Here is a 26,789-nt window from a genome sequence, read left to right as displayed (position 1 = left end):
CACAATCAGTTAGATGTTATAGATTAGTTCCTTGGTAATGTTATGACGTCGCAATAATTTGAAGTCACAATAACATGACGTCATAATATCTTTTTATGAATGAAAGTCAAAGTATATGAAATTAGAAAAATTAAAGTCGTTCTTTTTTAATGTTGACCCCAAATGGCCTAATTGTATTTAGTATTTTAGTTCTCTCATTGGCAATCATACCACATCTTATTTCTATATCCCGTTAGGTATTGAAAATTTGTTTTGATTCGAACAAATATAGTAACATAACAGAAAAAGGTTACACGTTTCCTGATAATTTCAAGAATTGTTCTTGCTAATCCTTCAATTCAGAAGTATGACACTTGGCACAATTATATTAGTATAGACCTCCTCTAATGATGTATTTAGAGAGTGAAAAAGCAAGTACGGCTAAATCAGATACATTTTTGATATGAAGAAAAACATGAAAACGGAATGTTAATTTTATTTTATACAAATTAAGTCTTACAAAACAAATTATAGAAAATTGATATAACAGTAGACACAAAGAATAAATTACATAAATTACAATCATACAAATGATCCTTGCTCACATTCCTGATTCTATTGATTAAACAATTCATTTCTTTAAAAAATCTACCCTTTTATTTTGTCTATTATTAGAAAAATATCTTTCATATTCATTGTAATTGATGTCATTGTGTGAAAAGGCACTCATTCATACTGTGCAATCATTACATTACTTGAAAAATATTATACTACATATATTGCTTAAGCATTTCAACAAATATGAAAGTTTAAGGAAAAATTCCTTAAATATACAGAATATATAAAAATTTCAAGAAAGTAAAGGGAGACAATTTTTACTTGCAGTGATTCAATTACAAGAATTTCTATTCATAGAAACTCCATGGCTATTTTGAGCAACAATGTTTGAGTATAAACAATATTTACAAGCAAACCTTAAAACATTTTAGAAAATGTGGAGAATCATATATATCTGATCAACGTAACATAATATGTGTGGATTTTTAAAATAAACCTTTAGCACTTTTTACCTCATATAAAATAACTTTTGTTGCATCTTTCTGTTATTTTAATAAAATTAATTTATGAGGTGAGTAATTTCTGATAACGGTAACAATAGTATCAAGCATGACCGGTTGAGTATTTCAAATTGATGCACCATTTGTATTTTAATAAATAAAAAGTAATTTTTTGAAGAATCACAGTCATGTTCATGTGCTTTGGGTCCTTGTAATGTTCTACTTAAGGAACTTGTTGACAATATTGCTGATGAACCATTCCTCTGTAAATTGGAGATGATCACCAGGACTAGCCAAGAAATGAAGTCGTCCAGCCTCATTCATCTGTTTCAGACCAAGCAAATCCTATAAATAGAGAATTACAAAATCATCTAAAAATACTGTTTATAAAAACTGATGGAAAAAAGAAAATTTTTGCTTTAGTTATCTTATTGAAATTTAACATGACAGGGGGGGGGGGGGGGGGGGTATAAAAATTAAAACTTATATTTTGCATCAAAAGAAACTCCCCTGCCAGCTTCATTACACAGCATCTTTTCACAAGTTATCAGTCTAAGAACAGTACCACTATTGATCACTTTTGTGTGCTTCACTCCATTTCTTGATGTAAAATACACTTTTTAGCATGATAGGGAAATGTGTGTAACAGAAGATGAATAAGTGGCAGCTCCATATTGGCCAAACTTTCTACCTAAAATAATCTAATAGATACATAATAAATGAAAAAACTTCTGATTTCTGCCTAAAGGTGTCAGACCACCAATTCACTCACTCCAATTTAGAACATATGTAAAAGAAACCCTTCCATGACAAACAATAGTGCTTTTGATGTCATTGTTTACTTAAACTAACCAACTAATTTGCAGAAATAAAACTGTTGATGAAAGAGAAATATATTTAGAGCATTTTAAGCCAAAATTTACTTGTCCATGAATTTGCATTAAAAATTGAGGATTAATGCGCTCCATAGTATACCTATTTAAGATTTCCAGAAAACCAGGGGTTATTCTTAGTAGTAGTTACCTTCGGAACATTAGTATTTTACTACAAGACTTTAGACGGGTTGAAAATTGGCATGTAGAAAGCTGATACATGTACAATTCAGGATATACTGGTACCTAGTTTCTATGAAGTTATACTTACGGTAAAATATTTAGAAAGCTGTGAAAATTGAAAAATTTGGTTGAATAGATAGGGATTTTGAATTGGTGGTCTGACACCTAAAAGTTGATGACCTTGAGTCTTGAGACATAACACATGGTATACCAGGCTTTGAACTGTGACTTCACAACAAAAATAAATTTACCTGTGTGTATAACTTTGACTGTGTTAGGTTGTATACAGTCTTTGCTTGTCCTGGGTTATAGAAACCAAACCACTGAAAGATAACATACAGATTATTTAATTATCACATTCATATATGAATAAATCATTATACTATTTCTAAAGATTAGATAAACTCTGTCATATTGATTTTATAATATGTTTAATTGTTTAGATTTTTTGTGAGAAATCTAATCAGTAATAACTTCCTATTTCTGGCATGACCAACAGAGTTGCATGTTTTAAAAGATAGTTAAGAATGAATAGCTTACTAGTTTATTTACTGTGGATTCATTTTTATTCCTGAGGTATCAATTTTTCTTCATGAATTTCATGTGCATGGTTTAGCTACAAATTTAAATATTTGACAAATTACAAGTTTCTTACAGGATTAAATGCAGAATTTGAGAAAGCTGCAAAAGCAATTATCAATAGAAATATGTCAATCCATGAAATTGGTACCAACCAAAATTAATGAATCTACAGTATCAGTGTAATAAAGTTCAGTAATATAATAATTCCAACCATTGTATAATACCACATTGAATAAAAAATTAATCTTGAGTAATGATGGAGGATATTATGCCTTTTTACATGCAAAATAGTAAATAGGTTCTTGGTTAGTAAATATGAGCATTTCACTGCTATTTTTTTTATGTTCACAATTTAAATAAATATAATTTCGAAAAGTTTTGATCCTATTCTGTATTAAGTTCTTTCAGCTTTCCTCATTTATTGTTTGCCACTGCCAATCACTAAATAGCCCAGCTACATTAAACTGAACCTTTGTTAAGCCAGGACCAAACATTAATGATTGTGTTTTGCAATTTATATTTTGTTTTAGGAAATATTTTACTCATCTTTAATATAATGGCAGATTTTTTTACCAACGACGGTGTGCTGAACTGCAAAACATCAATGTTAGGACCTTCAATATGGAGAAATATTACACTATTTGTTGCAGACATTGCTGTGGACTTTTGTTTCCTTGCATTTAATTTATCTTTTTTTTTACATTTCTAAGATAATTTTTACTACTCCATATATAATTATTATTTTCATACTAATATTTGTCTTTTCCTGAAATTTAAGATGATTTTCAGTGCATACATAAAAACTAAATTTCTTCCAGGTGTGGTATTTGGTAGAGTACAAATGTCTTACCTCACTGTCTCGGGGTTGTACCATACCATCATCCAAGAACTTAACAAGAGCAATATTCTTCACTTTCAGCAAATTGGTTTTGTAGGTTGCATTCATTTTCTGTCAAAGTTAAATAGTGAATTACTCACTGTTTTGAATAAATATTGAGAAATACCAGCTACTGTTTATATTGCACAGATACCCCTACCTGATATTGGAGAGGTAAAATAATTTCTTTGAGCAAGAACAGTTGAATATATCCATGCAAAACATTTTTTAAAAATGTTAAAAGTAAGTTTATGACATGTAACCCCTTTGTTTGAAGTCATAAGATTAAAAAAAAAATTTTTCAAGAATTTACATATTTGCTAATTTCTTATATTTAAAAACTGTGTTTAAAAATTCACATAAACTTTCAAACAAATTGAGCTAAAAAGAAAGAAAAGTAAATTTCAAGTTCATAACTGTATCTTTTTTGTATCAGTAAATAATATTTGAACAAACTAAATAGGCTGAATTCCTTTGCACATCAGGAGCAGTTTATTACCATTGTAAAACACAACATTATCACAACACTTTATTTATGCTCCTGAAAATATTTTTGGAAGCATCTATTATTGATTTGTCTGTCTATCTGTCCATCCTAGTTTACAAAACAAATGCTTACTGAGTGAAATCTTGAGTCCCCCCTAGCCTAATTATAACACTATCATCAATGGAAGATACAGAGGAAGGGAAGAAGCCCATTCAATTTTGGGTTAAAAGGTATTAAAATATTCAAGGTCACTGTTACAAAAAATAAAATAAATTTAAACAGATGTTTTTGGGATGAAATTTTGAGGTTTCCCTTGCTTAGTTAGAACAAGACTTAAACTAATGGAAAATGTAGGTAAGGGAATAAGCCTATTGATTTTGGGGATACTAGCTCAAAGTTCAAGGTCACTGTCACTAAAAAATATTTATCTATGTGATATCTTGTGATTTCTTTGAAATCAAACTCACATAATTAAAAATAATAGGTATTAAATGGTAAAACCCTATCAAAATTTAGGTCAATGGTCAATGTCACAGCTTCTCAAAATCAACTGAATGTTAAAAATATGAAGTGCAATTAGCTGTTTCTAAGTTGATTACTTGAAGTACACTTGTTGAATTTTAATGAAATTATAATAATGGTAAATAGTAAGAAAATGACAAATCCTGTTAATTTGAAGTCAAAGGTTAGGGTCAAAGTCGCAAAAATAGACATATATCCATGGCACAAAATTCTATTATTGGGCATATGCCCCCCCTCTCCAGACCTAGTGGATTACCCTGGGTCAGAGAAACCTCTATCCAAATTTTGGTGCTCCAAAAGATTTTTTTATATGAAGGGAACCATTCATCAATGCAACTTGGGAGACATAGGTTGGAGGGTTGGCAGCCAACCTTTAATTTGTTCAATTGAAGTTCACTTTTGTTTTTTTATCAACAAAGAATAATGACCAATGCTTTCATCCATGCAAAGGAAAAAACTTCAATTTTTTTGGGGCAAAAAAGTGATGTTAGGCTTCTTTTATGGATTGACTTTAGTTAAGGTAAATATAATAATTTATTGTGGGTTAACTTTGTTTTCATTTATAGATTGGCTTTAGTTAGGATAAATATTATAACATATTGTTGGTTAATATTGTTTGTATCATTGAAACTTCTAACTAAATGATATATTATGGTTATGACTGTAAGCTTCCTTCCTAATTGTAAAAATAAACCAAACATTTCCTGGATAATTTTTGTTTAAAAAATAATATTATTTTGTATGATAAAATCATCTAATAATAGAAAGACAATTACCAAACTGCAAAATATTGAAAATTTATATCTTTGTATACGGTAGTAGTTTTATATCATTGAAATTAATTTTCAATATTTTTGCAATACATTGTCAATTCACTTAAACCAGGTTTAATTTATACATTTTCATTTTTGTATGGGAAAAGGTGTTTGAAGATTACTGGATATGTTGTTCCATCAAAACAGCCAATGCTAAGTACAACCTTGAAGACCTTAAATTTTATTTTAGTTTGCCATAAATTTAACAGTGCTAGTATCAAGACAAAGTAAACTGAAATGAAAATTTTGATGAGAGATATTGTTCTAAGGCAAAATGGTAAAATCTGCATGCTTCTGTTCATGATAAGAATATCAATGATCTATAATCATTAATATATTACATTTTCCTGGTTTATATCAGCTAAGAAAATGCTTTTCTTCTTGTACTCGTCTTCATTCATTGGATCATGCCAATATTCTGCCTGAACCAACCTGTAAAACATTAAGATCATGTTTTCAATATTTTTATAGGTAAGGACTATTATATTTTCTGTGAAGAAAAGCCTATATCCAAATAATCTCTACATCCCTTCCATTAATATCTATAAAGATCTTCTTTTTCTTTAATCTAAGATTACTTTGATCATTCATGTTTGATTCATATCATTAACATTACCAAAAAAACTTTTACTATACAAATTTTTGATGTCATCTAATGGTTTAATGGGCAAACTGGCTCCCTGCATCCTTCAACTGACAATGGGACAAAGCTTATTGATGTCATGAACTGTATTTACCTCAAACCATGATTAAACTATCTAATTGGACTGATACAAAAAAGTTGTATAAAACTTATTGCATATGTTCAATTCTGAAAAATGAAGCATGCAACAATATTGAGGCATTCCAAGAAAATACCTTGGATGGCAAGTGCTAATATTTTCCTGAAAAATGCTATAATTCTTTGCGAAAGAAAAATCTCATATTTCTTACAATTTTTTTTTTATAGTACTCCGCTGCCTTAAACGCTATAAACTTACCTATCCTGGATTGCACTAAAATAAAGGAAAAGATAAGTAAAATTAACAGTATTTAAATACATGCAGAAATTAGATATTAACTTGATTAAAAGAATATGAAAAATGTTTCATAAAAACACTCACTTAATTACCTATTGAAATAACATGCAGTATTAGCTAATACTTAATAAATGGTCCTTTCAGGAAAATCTCCAATAACTACAAATGTCGGATAGCTACCACCAATACCATATTTTGCTTAAGTAAGTCCCACAAATTGTTTCAACCAAAAAAAAAATGCAAAGGAGATGATAATTTACATATCGAAACTCTAAAAAATCCATTTAAGTGAGAATAAGAAGTGAAGTTTCCTTTACCGGAAAAATTGACATCTGTATGTTTACCACTGTAATGGACACAATAAAAGTAATTCCATTGTGATTTTGTTTATAACAACAAGAATGCACATGCTGAAATGTCTTGCCTGCTTTACTTATCTTAATTAAATTTCATACCATACACCGAATATATTTAGTCCTATTTCTTATACCGGTAGTATCTGAGAAAAAGACCTAATTATGAGAATTGAACATTGACCAATGAACCATAAAAATGAGGTCAAGGTCAGAGGAACCCTGCCAGACAACATTAACGCCTTAAAATCATTCCATTCACCAAATATTGTGGACAAACTGCTTATAGTGTCTGAGAAATAGACCAAACTGGAAACACTTTACATCGTCCAATGAACCATGAAAAACCTGCCAGACAGACATGTACACCATACAATCATTCCTTATACCAAATACAGCAGATCTATTGCTTATATTATCTGAGAAACAGTCAAACAACAAAAACTAAACATTGTCCAATGAACCATAAAAATGAAGTCAAGGTCAGATGAAAACTGCCAGTCAGACATGTACACCTTACAATCATTCCACACACCAAATATAGTTGACCTATTGCTTATAGTAACTGAGATATGAACCTGACCACAAAAACTTAACCTTGATCACTGATCCATGAAATTAGGTAGAGGTAGGGTGAATCATGTCTGATGGATAGGTAAACCTTGCAAGGATCATATATATATATATCCAAATAAAGTTAATCTATAACTCATAATAAGTGAATATTTCACATGACAAAAAAATTTAGTTCAAGCAGTCGCTAAACCATGAAAATGAGGTCAAGGATAATGGACATATGACAGACGGATATTTTGTAACATAAGGTATCTGCATACAAAACATCAAGGCATCTAGGTCTTCTATCTTCTGATTTATAAAGCTTTAAACAAATAGTTTACCCCGTAGCTGCCACCCGATTATCTCTATGTCTCGCATTCTGCTACTTTCTTCGCAGGTGAGACAATCAGAGAAAAACATTTAAGTTTTGCCTAAAGTCTGTTCATTTATGGCCTTATTTGGCAAAAAATGAAGTAATAAAATCTTTTCAAATATTATAATACTAAAATGTATATATATAATATATTCATAGGGAGGATGCAGTGAATTATTTACTTGGTTCAAGTAATCATACTACATTAACTTTCAAGATATTAAAATCAATCAAAATGCATATACTTTCATGAAAATGTTTGAATGTTGCTTTTTTCATGTCATCATAATAATATCTATTGTGATGTAATGGCTCCTAATTGCTTTTTTGGAAAGTACTTCCTCAACTTAGTACAGAAAGGAAATCTTAAATCAGTAGTATTTTCAGTGAAAAAACAACTTAATCCTGCCTTTATTGCATCTTGTTTTGCTGTTTTCTCTTTTTACATTTTGAAATCATGAAACTAGAGGCTCTAAAGAGCCTGTGTCGCTCACCTTGGTCTATGTGCATATTAAACAAAGGACACAGATGGATTCATGACAAAATTGTGTTTTGGTGATGGTGATATGTTTGTAGATCTTACTTTACTGAACATTCTTGCTGCTTACAATTATCTCTATCTATAATGAACTTGGCCCAGTAGTTACAGTGAAACATATTTTGTAAAAATTTACAAAAATTTACAAAATTTATGAAAATTGTAAAAAATTGACTATAAAGGGCAATAACTCCTTAAGGGGTCAATTGACAATTTTGGTCATGTTTGACTTATTTGTAGATCTTACTTTGCTGAACATTATTGCTGTTTACAGTTTATCTCTATCTATAATAATATTCAAGATAATAACCAAAAACGGCAAAATTTCCTTAAAATTACCAATTCAGGGGCAGCAACCCAACAACAGAATGTCCGATTCATCTGAAAATTTCAGGGCAGATAGATCTTGGCCTGATAAACAATTTTACCCCGTCAGATTTGCTCTAAATGCTTTGGTTTCAGAGATATAAGCCAAAATCTACATTTTACCCCTATGTTCTATTTTTAACCATAGCGGCCATCTTGGTTGGTTGGCCGGGTCACCGGACACATTTTTTAAACTAGATACCCCAATGATGATTGTGGCCAAGTTTGGTTTAATTTGGCCCAGTAGTTTCAGAGGAGAAGATTTTTGTAAAAGTTAACGACGACGGACAACAACGATGGACGCCAAGTGATGAGAAAAGCTCACTTGGCCCTTTGGGCCAAGTGAGCTAAAAATAAAATAACACATACTCTATATAAGCTCCAAGATTGAGTAATCTCCTGACCTCATCACATAAGGTTTCATTAACGCCAGGGCAACGAGGAAATCCATACACACCTAAAACAAAAGAAGTATTCTGATTAGTAACCCTGACCTTAGGCTCTTCATGATAATTCTATATGTCTGTATTTAGAGAAATAGCAGACAACATCTATATGTTGTAATTATTTAGAAGACAGACAATCCCTTTTTGGATTTCCACAGACTGATCAATAAGTGTACACTTTTTAAATATTGACTCAACCTGTAAACCTGACGATTAAGATCAAGAATAACCCACAACTGTCTGATTTATACATGTTATACAATATGCTATTTCTTTTCCTAACAAAGTCATGACAATTGTGTATATCTTGTATGACTTTTAACTCAACAAACTATATAGTTACCCAACTGATATATTTTTTTTTTAATAAAATTTTAGTATTTGGAAATATGTGAAGGGCAACATTTCTTAATTGCCAGTAGCAGAAGTAGGTTTTTTATCTGGACAGAATTTTACCTAATTTTTTATAATCATTTTTGGCATTCATAAGAAAAACTTTGTTGACTTTGGAAAATGTTCTAGCAAAAAATTGCTGCAAATTATCTTATTTTTTCAAAACTGAAGATCCCATAGTAACTTTTAAAATAATGAACTGTTCATATGATGGATGGATTGATGTTTGCTTAACATATAGCAGTAAATTGTTCATATTAATTTAAAAAATTTTTTTTGTAATGTTGTAAAGTAAGTGCCATTATCATAAGCAACTTCAAGTACCTACGGTAATATCCTTTCGGTATATTAAATTGATTTTTTTTTTCCGATATTGAATTTTCTTCGTTATTATGTTGGTTTAATATTGAACCTTTCTTTTAAATCTAACTTATTATTTTAAAGTAAATGTATCAACACCTATATCACCTTGAACTGGAAAAAAAATGACCAAATATAATATACACTGTTTGAACTATATGTATCATTAACTCTGTTCTGAAATAATCTAAATAGCTTGTCAACACTATCTGTACAGATCAATGTAGCCTACTGATACTATCAAAACAGATTTGTTAAGCTCCATTAATTTGCAATAGATAATTGCATGGATGAAGTTTACTTGTACTTCTGCTTTCATTAAAATTGATCGCCATGAAATGTTATAAACAATAAAATATTAACCATTAAGACAAAACACAGTCACACATAAAAATGTAACATAATGTATAATCATTCTATTAAAGGGGCACTAGCTGTCATATTCATGTTAACCGATTTGACTCAAATTCTCATATTTGATTTATAACAATGGAAAACATTTATCCAAAGTATAAAAGTCTAAAATAAACAATTTACAGAGAATGGGCTCAAGAATATGTAACTTCGTTTCGTGTGTATTTTAGTCTAGACCCCATCTAATTAACTATCGCACGCACTTCCGAAAACCTCCGATGGTCATATAACTTTGCGATATAAACATATATATAATTCATCATCAATGTTTCTTAGCTTATTTTGAAAAAAAATTGAACCATATTGGACGCTTAAAGCGAATTATTATTTCACTATTTCACTTTCATTAATGATTCAACAAAAAAAAATATTTTAAATTTTTATATATCTCGTAGCTAGTGCCCCTTTAAAAAGGAATAGTCATTGAGTAACAGTTAATAAAGAACAGTATATACTGAAGGATGGAACAGTCAATAAGGAACAGTATATACTGAAGGATGGAACAGTCAATAAGGAACAGTATATACTGGGGTATGGAACAATTAACAAGGTACAATATATTATGTAGGGAATAGTAAATAAGGAAAAGTTATACTGGGAAGGTAGCAGTTAATAAGGAGCAGTATATGGGATTTCCCCCATGAAAGCTTCCAAATGGAAATTTTGAAAGAGCAATTTTGTCCACAATTTAAAACAAAACAATTAATTTCACAATGGCTATAGGATTGTTAAAGCATGAAGAAGCAAAAAAAACACCATTAAAATACATTTGAAGGCCCCCTGGAAGGTTTTGTAGGACTATAATAGCCATCTTGCACATAAAACCCCCATGGACAATTTGAAATGTTGGCAGGTATGTACTGGGTAGGGAAACATTAATTAGGAACAGTATATAGTGGGTAGAGAACAGTTAATAAGGATCAGTATATAGTGAGTAGAGAACAGTTAATAAGGACCAGTATATAGTGGGTAGAGAACAGTTAATAAGGAACAGTATATAATGGGTAGAGAACAGTTAATAAGGACCAGTATATAGTGGGTAGAGAACAGTTAATAAGGACAGTATATAGTGGGTAGAGAACAGTTAATAAGGACCAGTATATAGTGGGTAGAGAACAGTTAATAAGGACCAGTATATAGTGAGTAGAGAACAGTTTATAAGGACCAGTATATAGTGGGTAGAGAACAGTTAATAAGGAACAGTATATAATGGGTAGAGAACAGTTAATAAGGACCAGTATATAGTGGGTAGAGAACAGTTAATAAGGACCAGTATATAGTGGGTAGAGAACAGTTTATAAGGACCAGTATATAGTCGGTAGAGAACAGTTAATAAGGACCAGTATATATTGGGTAGAGAACAGTTAATAAGGACCAGTATATAGAGGGTAGAGAACAGTTAATAAGGACCAGTATATAGTGGGTAGAGAACAGTTAATAAGGACCAGTATATAGTGGGTAGAGAACAGTTAATAAGGACCAGTATATAGAGGGTAGAGAACAGTTAATAAGGACCAGTATATAGTGGGTAGAGAACAGTTAATAAGGACCAGTATATAGTGGGTAGAGAACAGTTAATAAGGACCAGTATATAGTGGGTAGAGAACAGTTAATAAGGACCAGTATATAGTGGGTAGAGAACAGTTTATAAGGACCAGTATATAGTGGGTAGAGAACAGTTAATAAGGACCAGTATATAGTGGGTAGAGAACAGTTAATAAGGACCAGTATATAGTGAGTAGAGAACAGTTAATAAGGACAGTATATAGTGGGTAGAGAACAGTTAATAAGGACAGTATATAGTGGGTAGAGAACAGTTAATAAGGACCAGTATATAGTGGGTAGAGAACAGTTAATAAGGACCAGTATATAGTGGGTAGAGAACAGTTAATAAGGACAGTATATAGTGGGTAGAGAACAGTTAATAAGGACAGTATATAGTGGGTAGAGAACAGTTAATAAGGACCAGTATATAGTGGGTAGAGAACAGTTAATAAGGACCAGTATATAGTGGGTAGAGAACAGTTAATAAGGACCAGTATATAGTTGGTAGAGAACAGTTAATAAGGAACAGTATATAGTGGGTAGAGAACAGTTAATAAGGACCAGTATATAGTGAGTAGAGAACAGTTAATAAGGACCAGTATATAGTGGGTAGAGAACAGTTAATAAGGACCAGTATATAGTGGGTAGAGAACAGTTAATAAGGACAGTATATAGTGGGTAGAGAACAGTTAATAAGGACCAGTATATAGTGGGTAGAGAACAGTTAATAAGGACCAGTATATAGTGGGTAGAGAACAGTTAATAAGGACCAGTATATAGTGGGTAGAGAACAGTTAATAAGGACAGTATATAGTGGGTAGAGAACAGTTAATAAGGACAGTATATAGTGGGTAGAGAACAGTTAATAAGGACCAGTATATAGTGGGTAGAGAACAGTTAATAAGGACCAGTATATAGTGGGTAGAGAACAGTTAATAAGGACCAGTATATAGTTGGTAGAGAACAGTTAATAAGGAACAGTATATAGTGGGTAGAGAACAGTTAATAAGGACCAGTATATAGTGAGTAGAGAACAGTTAATAAGGACCAGTATATAGTGGGTAGAGAACAGTTTATAAGGACCAGTATATAGTGGGTAGAGAACAGTTAATAAGGACAGTATATAGTGGGTAGAGAACAGTTAATAAGGACAGTATATAGTGGGTAGAGAACAGTTAATAAGGACAGTATATAGTGGGTAGAGAATAGTTAATAAGGACCAGTATATAGTGGGTAGAGAACAGTTAATAAGGACCAGTATATAGTGGGTAGAGAACAGTTAATAAGGACCAGTATATAGTTGGTAGAGAACAGTTAATAAGGACAGTATATAGTGGGTAGAGAACAGTTAATAAGGACAGTATATAGTGGGTAGAGAACAGTTAATAAGGACCAGTATATAGTGGGTAGAGAACAGTTAATAAGGACCAGTATATAGTTGGTAGAGAACAGTTAATAAGGAACAGTATATAGTGGGTAGAGAACAGTTAATAAGGACCAGTATATAGTGAGTAGAGAACAGTTAATAAGGACCAGTATATAGTGGGTAGAGAACAGTTTATAAGGACCAGTATATAGTGGGTAGAGAACAGTTAATAAGGACAGTATATAGTGGGTAGAGAACAGTTAATAAGGACCAGTATATAGTGGGTAGAGAACAGTTTATAAGAAACAGTCAATGCAAAATCATAACTGACATTAAGGAACAGTCAACAAAGAACTATTTTTATTAGAATAAAAAGAGATATAAAAATAAGGAGATGCGTATAACAAAATATGAAACAATTCAAAAGAGAAAACAAATGGCTTGAATATACAACCATTAATGGAACAAAACAAATATGGCAGGATAAGGAAAAATAGACTAAGTATTATAATTCCAAATTGACACAAATTTTAATTTAATCTGAAGGGAAAGTAATAAAACTCAGCAGCTCAGAATTATTTTGATGAAAATAACAATATTTGATGAAAATAACAATATTTACTAGAACTGATGAGACATTAATAATGTTATATTAAAAGGCAAGTTTGTTTATTCAACAGAAGAATTGCATAAGACAATACAATACATGCATTGGTATAACAGACTGAAAAAATGTATTCAAGACAACTATCTTGCTGAGAATTCTCAAGTGGTAAATTACTAGAAAAGATTGCTTTTTGTCAAACATTTATCTCCAATAAAATGTTATTGAACAAATAATTGGTTTCTGGAAATCCATTATTAAAGTATTCTGTCTATCAGGCGTGTATATAAATTCAGTTATAATAGTATTAATCTAGAGTAACAAGAAAAGACAAGTAGACCTGTGAAGTAATGCTCACTAATGTTACCAGTAATCAGGAAGTTGGTAAGCAAAGGATATGAAAATGCATCACACAGTATAGCATGTCAACATGAAGTCTGATAAGATATTTCAGGAAGCTATTTTTTTAACTTCCATAGAAAAATGTGATAACAAGTTCGTGCATGACCATTTGGTATTCGAATTTATAAATATTTGGTAAAGAGGACATTGAGGACTGATTAAGCTGAAAAACCCATCACAGGGTAAATCATGTCCACACTATTCGGGATAACCAATTTCAGGAATCTCTTATTTGTAAATCCCTAGAAAAATGTGAGGTAAAAAATACATACATGGATTTTATACGTGTTTGAATTTATAAATATTGGGTAAAAAGGAAGTTGATGACCAATGAATCTGAAAACGCATTACATATTAAATCATGTCCACATGAAGCCTGATAACAAATTTCAGGAAGCTATTATTTGTAGGTCCGTAGAATAATGCGACAAAAATATCATCCATAGCTATTATGTGTTAGAATATATAAGTATTTGGTAAACAAGAAGATGATGAGGGATGATTCTGAAAAGGAATTACACAGTAAAGCATGTTCAAGTTGAAGGTAAAGTTGAAATCACCTCTTGGAAAAATTTTATCAGACAGCATCACAAGTTGGTTGACTCTGCTTACCCTTCTGAAGCACCTGAGATCAGCCCGAGTTTTTGGTGGGGTTTGTGTTGCTCCGATTTTGGTGTTCTGTGTTGTGTTTTGTGTACTTTTGTTTGTCTTTTTGTTGTTTTTCGTTTTTTAGCCATGATATTGTCAGTTTATTTCGATTTATGAGTTTGAATATCCCTTTAGTATCTTTTGCCTCTTCTCTTTCACATGAAGCCTGATAACAAAGTTTAGGAAGCTCTCATTTGTAGTCCATTAGAAAAACGCAACAGAAATTTCAGACTGGACAGACAGATGGATGGACATACAGATGGAACAGAGGTACACATACAGTTCAGAAATATAACAGTTAGCAAATGATAATGAGATAAATTAAATATTACTGAACGTTTAATTAAAGAGATGCACTAGATACAGCTTTAACCATTTGGACAAATATTAGAACTATGCAAAATCTAATAACACACTTAAAATATGATTGAAAGGAGATGTGGCAGAAACATCAATGAGACAGAAACACAAAGGAAAAACAAAACAAAAAACAGAACAAAAAGACATCTTCTTATTGAAAGGAGATTTGGTAGATACTTCAATGAGACAGAAACACAAAGGATAAAAAAACAGAACCAAAAGACATCTTCTTATTGAAAGGAGATTTGGTAGATACTTCAATGAGACAGAAACACAAAGGATAAAAAAAAAAAAACAGAACCAAAAGACATCTTCTCATTGAAAGGAGATTTGGCAGATACATCAATGAGACAGAAACACAAAGGAAAAAAAAACAAAAAACAGAACAAAAAGACATCTTCTTATTGAAAGGAGATGTGGCAGATACACCAATGAGACAGAAACACAAAGGAAAAACAAAACAAAAAACAAAACCAAAAGACATCTTCTTATGGAAAGGAGATGTGGCAGAAACATCAATGAGACAGAAACACAAAGGAAAAACAAAACAAAAAACAAGACAAAAAGACATCTTCTTATGGAAAGGAGATGTGGCAGAAACATCAATGAGACAGAAACACAAAGGAAAAACAAAACAAAAAACAGAACCAAAAGACATCTTTTTATTGAAAGGAGATTTGGCAGATACTTCAATGAGACAGAAACACAAAGGAAAAACAAAACAAAAAACAAGACAAAAAGACATCTTCTTATTGAAAGGAGATTTGGCAGATACACCAATGAGACAGAAACACAAAGGAAAAACAAAACAAAAAACAAGAAAAAAAGACATCTTCTTATTGAAAGGAGATTTGGCAGATACACCAATGAGACAGAAACACAAAGGAAAAAAAAACAAAAAACAAAACCAAAAGACATCTCATTGAAAGGAGATTTGGCAGATACTTCAATGAGACAGAAACACAAAGGAAAAAACAAAACAAAAAACAGAACCAAAAGACATCTTCTTATTGAAAGGAGATTTGGCAGATACATCAATGAGACAGAAACACAAAGGAAAAAAAAAACAAAAAACAGAACAAAAAGATATCTTCTTATGGAAAGGAGATGTGGCAGAAACATCAATGAGACAGAATTACAAAGGAAAAAAAAAAACAAAAAACAAAACCAAAAGACATCTTCTTATTGAAAGGAGATTTGGTAGATACTTCAATGAGACAGAAACACAAAGGAAAAAAAAAAAAAAAAACAAAACCAAAAGACATCTTCTTATTGAAAGGAGATTTGGCAGATACTTCAATGAGACAGAAACACAAAGGGAAAAAAAAACAAAAAACAAAACCAAAAGACATCTTATTGAAAGGAGATTTGGCAGATACTTCAATGAGACAGAAACACAAAGGAAAAAAAAACAAAAAACAAAACCAAAAGACATCTTATTGAAAGGAGATTTGGCAGATACACCAATGAGACAGAAACACAAAGGAAAAAAAAAACAAAAAACAAAACCAAAAGACATCTTATTGAAAGGAGATTTGGCAGATACTTCAATGAGACAGAAACACAAAGGAAAAAAAAACAAAAAACAAAACCAAAAGACATCTTATTGAAAGGAGATTTGGCAGATACTTCAATGAGACAGAAACACAAAGGAAAAAAAAAACAAAAAACAAAACCAAAAGACATCTTCTTATTGAAAGGAGATGTGGTAGATACTTCAATGAGACAGAAACACAAAGGAAAAAAAAAAACAGAACCAAAAGACATCTTCTTATTGAAAGGAGATGTGGCAGATACATCAATGAGACAGAAACACAAAGGAAAAAAAAAACAAAAAACAGAACAAAAAGACATCTTCTTATGGAAAGGAGATGTGGCAGAAACATCAATGAGACAGAATTACAAAGGAAAACAAAAAACAAAAAACAAAACCAAAAGACATCTTCTTATTGAAAGGAGATTTGGTAGATACTTCAATGAGACAGAAACACAAAGGAAAAAAAAACAGAACCAAAAGACATCTTCTTATTGAAAGGAGATTTGGTAGATACTTCAATGAGACAGAAACACAAAGGAAAAAAAAAACAGAACCAAAAGACATCTTCTTATTGAAAGGAGATATGGCAGATACTTCAATGAGACAGAAACACAAAGGAAAAAAAAACAAAAAACAAAACCAAAAGACATCTTATTGAAAGGAGATTTGGCAGATACTTCAATGAGACAGAAACACAAAGGAAAAAAAAAACAAAAAACAAAACCAAAAGACATCTTCTTATTGAAAGGAGATGTGGTAGATACTTCAATGAGACAGAAACACAAAGGAAAAAAAAAACAGAACCAAAAGACATCTTCTTATTGAAAGGAGATGTGGCAGATACATCAATGAGACAGAAACACAAAGGAAAAAAAAACAAAAACAGAACAAAAAGACATCTTCTTATGGAAAGGAGATGTGGCAGAAACATCAATGAGACAGAATTACAAAGGAAAACAAAAAACAAAAAACAAAACCAAAAGACATCTTCTTATTGAAAGGAGATGTGGCAGATACATCAATGAGACAGAAACACAAAGGAAAAAAAAACAAAAACAGAACAAAAAGACATCTTCTTATTGAAAGGAGATGTGGCAGATACATCAATGAGACAGAAACACAAAGGGAAAAAAAACAAAAAACAGAACAAAAAGACATCTTCTTATGGAAAGGAGATGTGGCAGAAACATCAATGAGACAGAATTACAAAGGAAAACAAAAAACAAAAAACAAAACCAAAAGACATCTTCTTATTGAAAGGAGATTTGGTAGATACTTCAATGAGACAGAAACACAAAGGAAAAAAAAACAGAACCAAAAGACATCTTCTTATTGAAAGGAGATTTGGTAGATACTTCAATGAGACAGAAACACAAAGGAAAAAAAAAACAGAACCAAAAGACATCTTCTTATTGAAAGGAGATTTGGCAGATACTTCAATGAGACAGAAACACAAAGGAAAAAAAAAACAAAAAACAAAACCAAAAGACATCTTATTGAAAGGAGATTTGGCAGATACTTCAATGAGACAGAAACACAAAGGAAAAAAAAACCAAAAAACAAAACCAAAAGACATCTTCTTATTGAAAGGAGATGTGGTAGATACTTCAATGAGACAGAAACACAAAGGAAAAAAAAAACAGAACCAAAAGACATCTTCTTATTGAAAGGAGATGTGGCAGATACATCAATGAGACAGAAACACAAAGGAAAAAAAAACAAAAACAGAACAAAAAGACATCTTCTTATGGAAAGGAGATGTGGCAGAAACATCAATGAGACAGAATTACAAAGGAAAACAAAAAACAAAAAACAAAACCAAAAGACATCTTCTTATTGAAAGGAGATGTGGCAGATACATCAATGAGACAGAAACACAAAGGAAAAAAAAACAAAAACAGAACAAAAAGACATCTTCTTATTGAAAGGAGATGTGGCAGATACATCAATGAGACAGAAACACAAAGGAAAAAAAAACAAAAACAGAACAAAAAGACATCTTCTTATTGAAAGGAGATGTGGCAGATACATCAATGAGACAGAAACACAAAGGAAAAAAAAAAAAAAAACAGAACCAAAAGACATCTTATTGAAAGGAGATTTGGCAGATACTTCAATGAGACAGAAACACAAAGGAAAAAAAAAACAAAAAACAAAACCAAAAGACATCTTCTTATTGAAAGGAGATGTGGTAGATACTTCAATGAGACAGAAACACAAAGGATAAAAAAACAGAACCAAAAGACATCTTCTTATTGAAAGGAGATTTGGCAGAAACATCAATGAGACAGAAACACAAAGGAAAAAAAAACAAAAAACAGAACAAAAAGACATATTCTTTAAAAGTATTTTATGAATGAAATGAGAAACAAAATGAATACTAAGATCAGTTTTTAGCTCTTTCTGTCCCTTTAAATATGTTAAATCATATGAACAACAGAATCTTTATTTTTATTCTATACAAAGCATTCTTGTGTACATTTTTTTGTTGTTTAAAATAAAACCTTAAAAAATTTCTGAAAACAACAGTTGTCTTAATTCTACAATTGCCTTAATAAATTCAGTATAGTCATATAAACTCAAAGACAAACACTTACTGTAAAGCTCGTTATTTCGTGTGGGTTTTATTTACACTTATTTTGTGATCACTTAAAATGTGATAAAATATTATCTCCAATGCAAAGAGTTTGTACAAATATGTTGATAATAAGGGCAAACTTATTTTTTGATGCACAAATTGAACCCCCAAGCAAACTGTTTATATATTGATATTGAAAAAATAACATCCCACAAATATATCCAAGTTTACAATACTTTCAGTATACATTCATAAAAACAAGATATAATGACTACATTTAATTTGACAGGATTGCAGAAGATGCCTGTCCTTTGGTCACAAATTATACTCAAATACTGAATTATACTCAAATTTAAAGGAGTAGGGGCAATAAGGCAATTATTTGGCCCAAATATTACTGCAAATTGAAAAGTAACCATACATGTTCTTAAAGTTTCTTAAACTACACTAAGGTACAAAGTGTTCAAAAAATAAAAACAAATTTAATATTTAAGGAGTTACCATGGCAACAAATCATGACAAAATTAGTATATTTTGTAACATTTCTTAATTTTCCTTGCTTTACATCAACTTTTAAGTATATATTAGATTGGAAAAGTATGTGTGCATGCAAGAAACAACTTTTTATTTGGTGAGAATATGTCAAAAGTTACAATAAAGCTTCCCTTAAACTATTTTGTTGTTTCTTGCCTGAACACTATGTTTCCACAAAGGAAATAATGATGGAAACTGCATAAACTCTGCTTTCCTTCTATTCATGGAAATGGTGCATATCATGACATAATTGTGACGTCATGATATCAAAAATATTATGTTATTCATTTATATTTCTTTATTTTATGCATTTCCAAACATTATATGCAAAGTTGAAACAGAACTCAAAAACTTTTTCTCGGGCCAATCCTGGGCCTGATTGCCCATACTCCTTTAACTGAAAAAGAATTGTGGAAGTTACAAAGATGAAACTCTATTAAATGTTTGCAAAGCACTGAATTTTTTTCTTAAAGAGCTGTTTGTGATTTGCTAAATGATTAAGAATCTAATCTCTTATAAATGCTGATAAATTACACCACATTAGTCAAAGTGTCTCAGCTCAATCCTGCATGCACACATTTTTTTCAGTATGTGAATGGGTTTCCAAAAAAAGCTGTTCAAAAAGATTTATGTTAAACTATTTCAGTGGTGGTGGGTGGCCATCTTGGGTTTTAGATCAGTATAAAAATCACAAATTGTATGTAAGATCATCATATTGTTATGTACAAATGATATTGCTCTAATCTATAAAATGATTAATATGTAGAAGCTATTCCATATTCTAAGATTACAGATAAGAAATAAGAGGCAAAATCTGAAGTTTGGTAGAGAATCATATAAGGGCCATCCCTACCATTTCATAATAAATTAGGGAGAGTGATTTCAAGAAAATCTTATGAGTTTCAGTTAATCAGAGGCCTTTCTTCAGCCCCAACAGCAATGTTGTAAATTGGTCACACAAAAATCAATAAGTTTTATAAGGTCTATCTAAATATATTTCTGCCAAGCTTGGTAATATTTGGCTACAGAATTTCTAGGAAGAAATTTATTTTGAAAAAGTCTGTAACATATGACAAATACCAAGTGATCAGAAAAGTTCTCTGCAATTGATATAGCAAATTTAAAATTCAAACTAAAAAAAAGATACTGACCATGCATAGCTCTCATTCAATAAGTTTCTGATGGAGATGAGCGTCATCTAAACCTGTGATATAAAGGCATACATAAAAATTGGAGTGGTAACAGATAGGTTTAAAGCACAGAAAGGTAAGATCTTGATTACGTTCAGAGCACATAACATTAATATAAATGGCTATTAACTACCTTGGTGTTGTCCTCCAACAGAGATCAAGTTAATCATAGGTGGATTGGGACATCGCTGTGCAACTGCTCTCCTACAATAAATAAACAAAGTAGTTATCGTGTATACATTGAAATAATCTTTATTTACTGGACCTTTACCTACATTTATACAAGAATGCACAGGTTATCCTGCTAACTATATATCCCCACTCATAATTCACAGTATTGGAAAACAGGAAGGAGGTATATGACAGGTTGAAAAGGTGCTTGAGTTCATTCAACATTGAAACATTCAAAGTATCAGCAAACAGGAATTAGGTGTCTGACAGATATGAAAAAAAAGCTCACATGTTAAAACTCGTCACAGGCAAGCTGTTAACAAAACATGAAGTCATTCTATGCAGTAGTACTTTAGAAAAGAAAAGAGATTATCTATTGGAGGAAAGGTCAATGAAGAAAGAAAGAACAGAAGATCAGGCAAACAGACAAACAGACAAGGTGATTGCAATAAAGGCCTAACTCTTAGAATGGATGTATAATGACGGTAGTTGTCTGCAACAGTCTGTTAATCCCCTTAAAATCCGAGTAGTTAATACTTGTAACTTCAGCAGGTACAGAGTTATTTTTTCTTGAAATAATAGTAATTCAAGTATATTTAATAAGGAGTAAAAAGAAATTAAAAAAAACTTCACCAGGACATAAAACTAAAGCACTTTGCACAAAGATTAGATTTATGTAATTTCTCACAAATATTTCTTAACCTTGCTTAAAGTTTGGGTTTCCTTTTTTTAGCTATGGGAAACTTTTTAAATTAAAGTTGTCAAGGACATGTGTCTCCTTATTCCCTCTTGTCTAAGTTACATAATACAGCAAATTAAAAAAAAAATATATCTTATCTGAACAAGACTTCACACATTATGTGACAATTGTGTAGAATTTTGCTTATTCCAACAAATTCAGAGTAAAATGTAAGAAATTATGCCTTAGCAGAGCTTGATACCTATTTATTGTTGAAAACTGTATGTTAAATTGCCCTTTATATGTCTTTTGGTTATTTAGCTTGTGGGTTGCTGTCTCATTGACCTAGACCCCACAAAACTTTTCATTCATACTCAACAAACCTACACGAATTTTGATACTAAAACATTCAAATTTTTGTATCCTTGAAAGAATTTGGTAGTTTTAAGTAATTTGTGGGTAATGATATCCCTGACTTTATAATTTACCAGTTATACATATATTACAATAATTATAAACTAAAATGTCAGAACAGAAAAGGGCATAGCGACAACCTATTTGGGAAATATACCCACCTTAAAAAGTAGCCAAAGGAACATCACAGGCCAAAAAAGGAAAATTAACAATAGGAAACAAAAAATATTCTCTTTTGTTGTAAATTTTTGTATAGAGTTTCTGGTGTGAAACTCAAATATCACATTATATTAGATTTATTTTAAAGTATGTCAGTTCCCTTGGGTAATTTCCCATGTATATATAATAAGATAATTCTTGATTATCTTAAGCAAATATATCAACTTTGTAATTGAATCTTTTTGGTATTAAATGGAATTTTAATAACATTTAGAGGTATCTTTAAAAGTCTAATCTTAATGTAACATTGAAAAGTCAGCAACCATGGGAGGTCTGAAAATGTATAATCTTAATGAGAAGTAAACTATTGGCTACAGAAACCCCTGGGAACTCTGAAATTGGTCTGGTACGAAATGGAATACCTGGAATCTAACATAATGTTTAATCAGACATTATTCAGTAAAACAAGTGTTGCCTCATGCATTATATATAGTCAAATAAATTACATAATCAATCATTAGACCTAACAATGTGTATGACAAGAATTCTCCCAAAAAAATAAATCTATATACAGTAATCATTTTTATGAAGACGGAAGTCCAAATTTATGACTTTGCTTTATGTCAATCCCATAAATTTTTAACATCCTGCAAACATAAATATTGATTATTACATAATTTGACTTTCAAATTTTTTGCTTTGAGTGTTTCTGATGAAAGTAAATCAGAAAAACATGGTGGATGTAACTAATCTATAAATCATTATTATCATAAGTCACTAGTAACCTATTGAAAATTTTTGTCTTTCTGCAAAATTTCTCAAAAAATGTTTCCTTGCTCTTTTTGGGGGGACAAATTCTGTAACCTTGGTATTTTGGATCATTAGAAAACAGTGCTCTGCATAATTAATTTCCATTACTTGCACTGTTAACTTGCATTAAAACTTAACATATACTAAAATAGTAAAACTAGCAAGATTTCATTACCTGATTGATTTTCTATTTTACCAAGATTTTTATCATAAAATCAAATAAATACTAATTAGACAAATTCTAAAGAATTTCATGTCCTGTTCCATTGATAAGAAGATTAATGGATTGATAGATGTTTTTTAAATTCTCTGTAATCATATGAAATTGGGAATATAATATTGACTCTTGCTTCCACTGTTTCAAAAGAATAGTAAACATCACCATATGCTGTGAAATCAAGGCATGTTGTATAACTTCAGTTATTTTATCAGTCTTTTATCCATGCATTGCACATTGTAGAAATGCTATTAGGTAATTAATAAAATAGATGTTGAACAATCTGTGTTTCTGTAGTTAAAAATGCAAGATGAGTGATATAGTACAGAAAGAAAATTAAGGCCTTGGGCAAATTGTAAGGCCATCCAAGAAAGTGTTAACCTAATTCTAAAAATTGTTCAGTCACCACCAATATCTATACTCTAAATTCAGCTGACAAGTCGAAATTGAAATTAGGTAGAATGGTTCTGTAATGTCCCATTTCTGACCTACATCTATTACTTCCCTTTACAAAGATAGCCCCTACTTATGATTCTAGAAGACTCATCATTCATCATCAATGACCTGAAGATTATTTAAACAAATTGCACTTTCAAGTCAGGCCAGAACTAGTAAATGAATTGAAGTAAACTGTGTGCTTTTTATCTTATGGTAATATTTTTCTATAAAAATACATTTTTTCCAAAGTTTTCAAAACTATGTGTTCTCTAAGATGTATACTTTGTATATTTTTTCTTTAGTCTTTTTTTAGTTGGAAAGTGCTTGATTCATTTGATTGGTACTAAATACTACTATGCACAAAAAAAAACTAACATAAAGACAAAAGATAGAAAGTACTGATCTAAGAGTACTAAAAGCAACTGAAAGCTAGGTAAAAGCTCTATTTCAGCTTATGAATAAACCATATTTCCCCAGGCTAGAATGCCCATTAGTAGACTGCATATTTAATGTATAACTTACAAAAACTGTCCTCCCTGTGAAAATCCAATGGCATTGTAACCATTCTGTAGTTTTGAGTCTTTAGCCAGCATTTCACATACCATACTGATTTGTGTATTTGCATTCAAGAAGAAGCCATTTATAGTGTCCTGTAATAATTATAGCATAATTTTACAAATATATTTAAAATGAGGTGCTAAACACTAGAGGCTCCATGGAGATTGAATCTTTCATTTTGTGAAAAATACCATGTACTACAGAAAATTGTTAATGATTGAAATGATATTGCAATGAATATTTTCATTTAAATGATCAGAAATATTAGGTGGTCCCTGGATATCAGGTGGTCACTAGATGTTTTTGGTTGTCTTAATCATTAATCTTAATCATTGTGGGGGGGATGTCAATGAGACAGCAACCCAAATACAGCTAGAGGTCAACATATAGTCCTCAACAATAGACAGGTGTCTATACCATATGTCAAACTTCAATGTTCGCTAAAAAACAACAAATTTTATAGCAATAATAATGCCTGAAAAAGGTTGTCAAGCAAAATCACCAAGTAAACAGTTACTGTAAATTCAGAAATTATTGCGTGCATTTATTATTGCGATTTTGTCATTTTAGACTAAAATGCTATTTAAATTTTTGCGATATTGAGAAAAATTCTGCTTAATTCATATAAAATATTTCAAAATGCGAGTTTAAATTATTGCGATTATAACCCTGTCACATTTTGCGCAATAATAAAAACATCGCAATAATTTCTGAATTTACAGTACTAGGCAAAAAACACTTCCAAATTGTAAACAGGCATGTGAAAATGTATACTGATGCAGTGGATTAAAACAAGAAGATATAAGCACTTGAAGTAATAAAACTATATATTACCTCTTCAATGTTATCACCAATCTCCAGGGACTTAACATACACTTTGGACACTTGTTTTTCTATCAGACCTTTGATTGATCCCATGCTAAGTGGGTTACAACAACTGTCACCTGAAAGATGATAAAAATATCAAAATTCTGTTGACCAAAAAAAATCATAAGATATATTGATATAAGTTAAAAAATATAATTTTTAATAAAACACTAAGCTTAGGAAATATCAAATAAGCATCACTTACAGCATTGTACAATTAGACCATATTACAGTTACACAACAACAAAAATTTCAATTGTCAAATCTAATAGAAAAGAAAAGGTATCAAGTCAGATTTTTTTTACAGCTTATATATACAAATGGCAAAGGTTTTGCCCTTTCTCAAATCAAATGAGTCAAAACATTTTTTAAGTTACAGTTTTAATTCATTTCTTTATAACAATGAACTGGTGAAAAGTTTCAGTCCATTGCTTTTAAAAGGGTGGCTGTTTTTATAAAGCCATCTTTTTCTGGCAATGGGCTTGACTTTCAGTTCTTAAACATGGTTAATATCCATATTGCCAAACAGAATTTGTACACCTTTGTTGCAGATGACTATTTTATTAATTTCAAAGTGACCATAGTGACTTATGCTTAGACGAGTGAAATGAACTATACCGGTATTTAGAAATATTGCTTCTCTATTGGTGCATTAACTCAATATTCAGGTTTTCATATTTAAGTCATTTCAAATTATGGAGTGTATCTCCCTCATGCATAGATCTGATTCTTTGCCTGGGTTTGGCTTAAATTTTGGTCCGTTTTGGTTTCAAAAACTCTTCAGCGTTTTAATGAGATTTTAGAATTTCAAATATTTTAGCCTGTCGAAAAACAAATCTGGTGCAATAAAATTGGTACTGTTTAAGTTATTAATTGACTTGTAAACTTTTAAGATATGCACAAAAATTAAATACAGAAATTAGACCAATTTGTCACTGATTGACTGTTGGTTGCTTAATGTCCGGTGGCAAATATTTCATGCATGTTCAGTTCGATTGTCACTTAGAAAAATTCCTAATTGCAGTTCTCTAAATCATTTAACTAATTTATTGGACAATATGCAAAGACATGAAATTAAAAATTGCAAACACGCTGCAGAAAAATAACCCTTTCCCACCTGCATTTCTATCAGTATCAAACCGCCCTACCATTCACATTGTTCAATATTGTTTTGCATATTTTGTCATTATTTATTATTCCATTATATGTAAAATATGCAAAATTTACCCATGCCATGCCAAAGAACAACTGGTGTCTGTCCCAGGGCACATGACAATGTCAAAAACACCACAAAAGAACCCAAAGTTAGTCTTCCGTCGTCTGCCATCTTGTCCGATCACATGAGAAGTACAGGGAGAATCTCTACTTTCAATTTTGGAGGAAAAAAATTATTTATAACTATAAAAGTTAAATGAAATTTTCGGGTTTGATAGTCATTACACATGTATATTATTTATTGAAATCAGTTCATTGGATGGAACTTCTATTAAAATTATGTGTATGTTAATAAATATAAA

At 30.9% G+C, this 26,789-nt stretch overlaps 1 protein-coding gene across 1 annotated transcript; it reads right to left on the bottom strand.

Moving 5' to 3' along the window:
• Positions 1–461: 461 nt before the first annotated feature.
• On the bottom strand, positions 462–26,623 carry LOC127725858 (palmitoyl-protein thioesterase 1-like). Its single transcript, XM_052233192.1, has 10 exons — positions 26,500–26,623; positions 25,240–25,349; positions 24,370–24,497; positions 21,093–21,163; positions 8,952–9,039; positions 6,356–6,370; positions 5,717–5,807; positions 3,525–3,623; positions 2,344–2,415; positions 462–1,382 (listed from the first exon to the last, which is right to left on the bottom strand). Exons 1-10 carry the CDS (start codon positions 26,597–26,599, stop codon positions 1,257–1,259), a joined length of 900 nt encoding a protein of 299 aa, XP_052089152.1. The 5' UTR covers positions 26,600–26,623; the 3' UTR covers positions 462–1,256.
• Positions 26,624–26,789: the final 166 nt, after the last annotated feature.

Source organism: Mytilus californianus, unplaced genomic scaffold (genome assembly GCF_021869535.1).
Source record: "Mytilus californianus isolate M0D057914Y unplaced genomic scaffold, xbMytCali1.0.p SCAF_1, whole genome shotgun sequence".
Taxonomy (NCBI): domain Eukaryota; kingdom Metazoa; phylum Mollusca; class Bivalvia; order Mytilida; family Mytilidae; genus Mytilus; species Mytilus californianus.
This window is presented reverse-complemented; position numbering and strand designations above follow the sequence as displayed.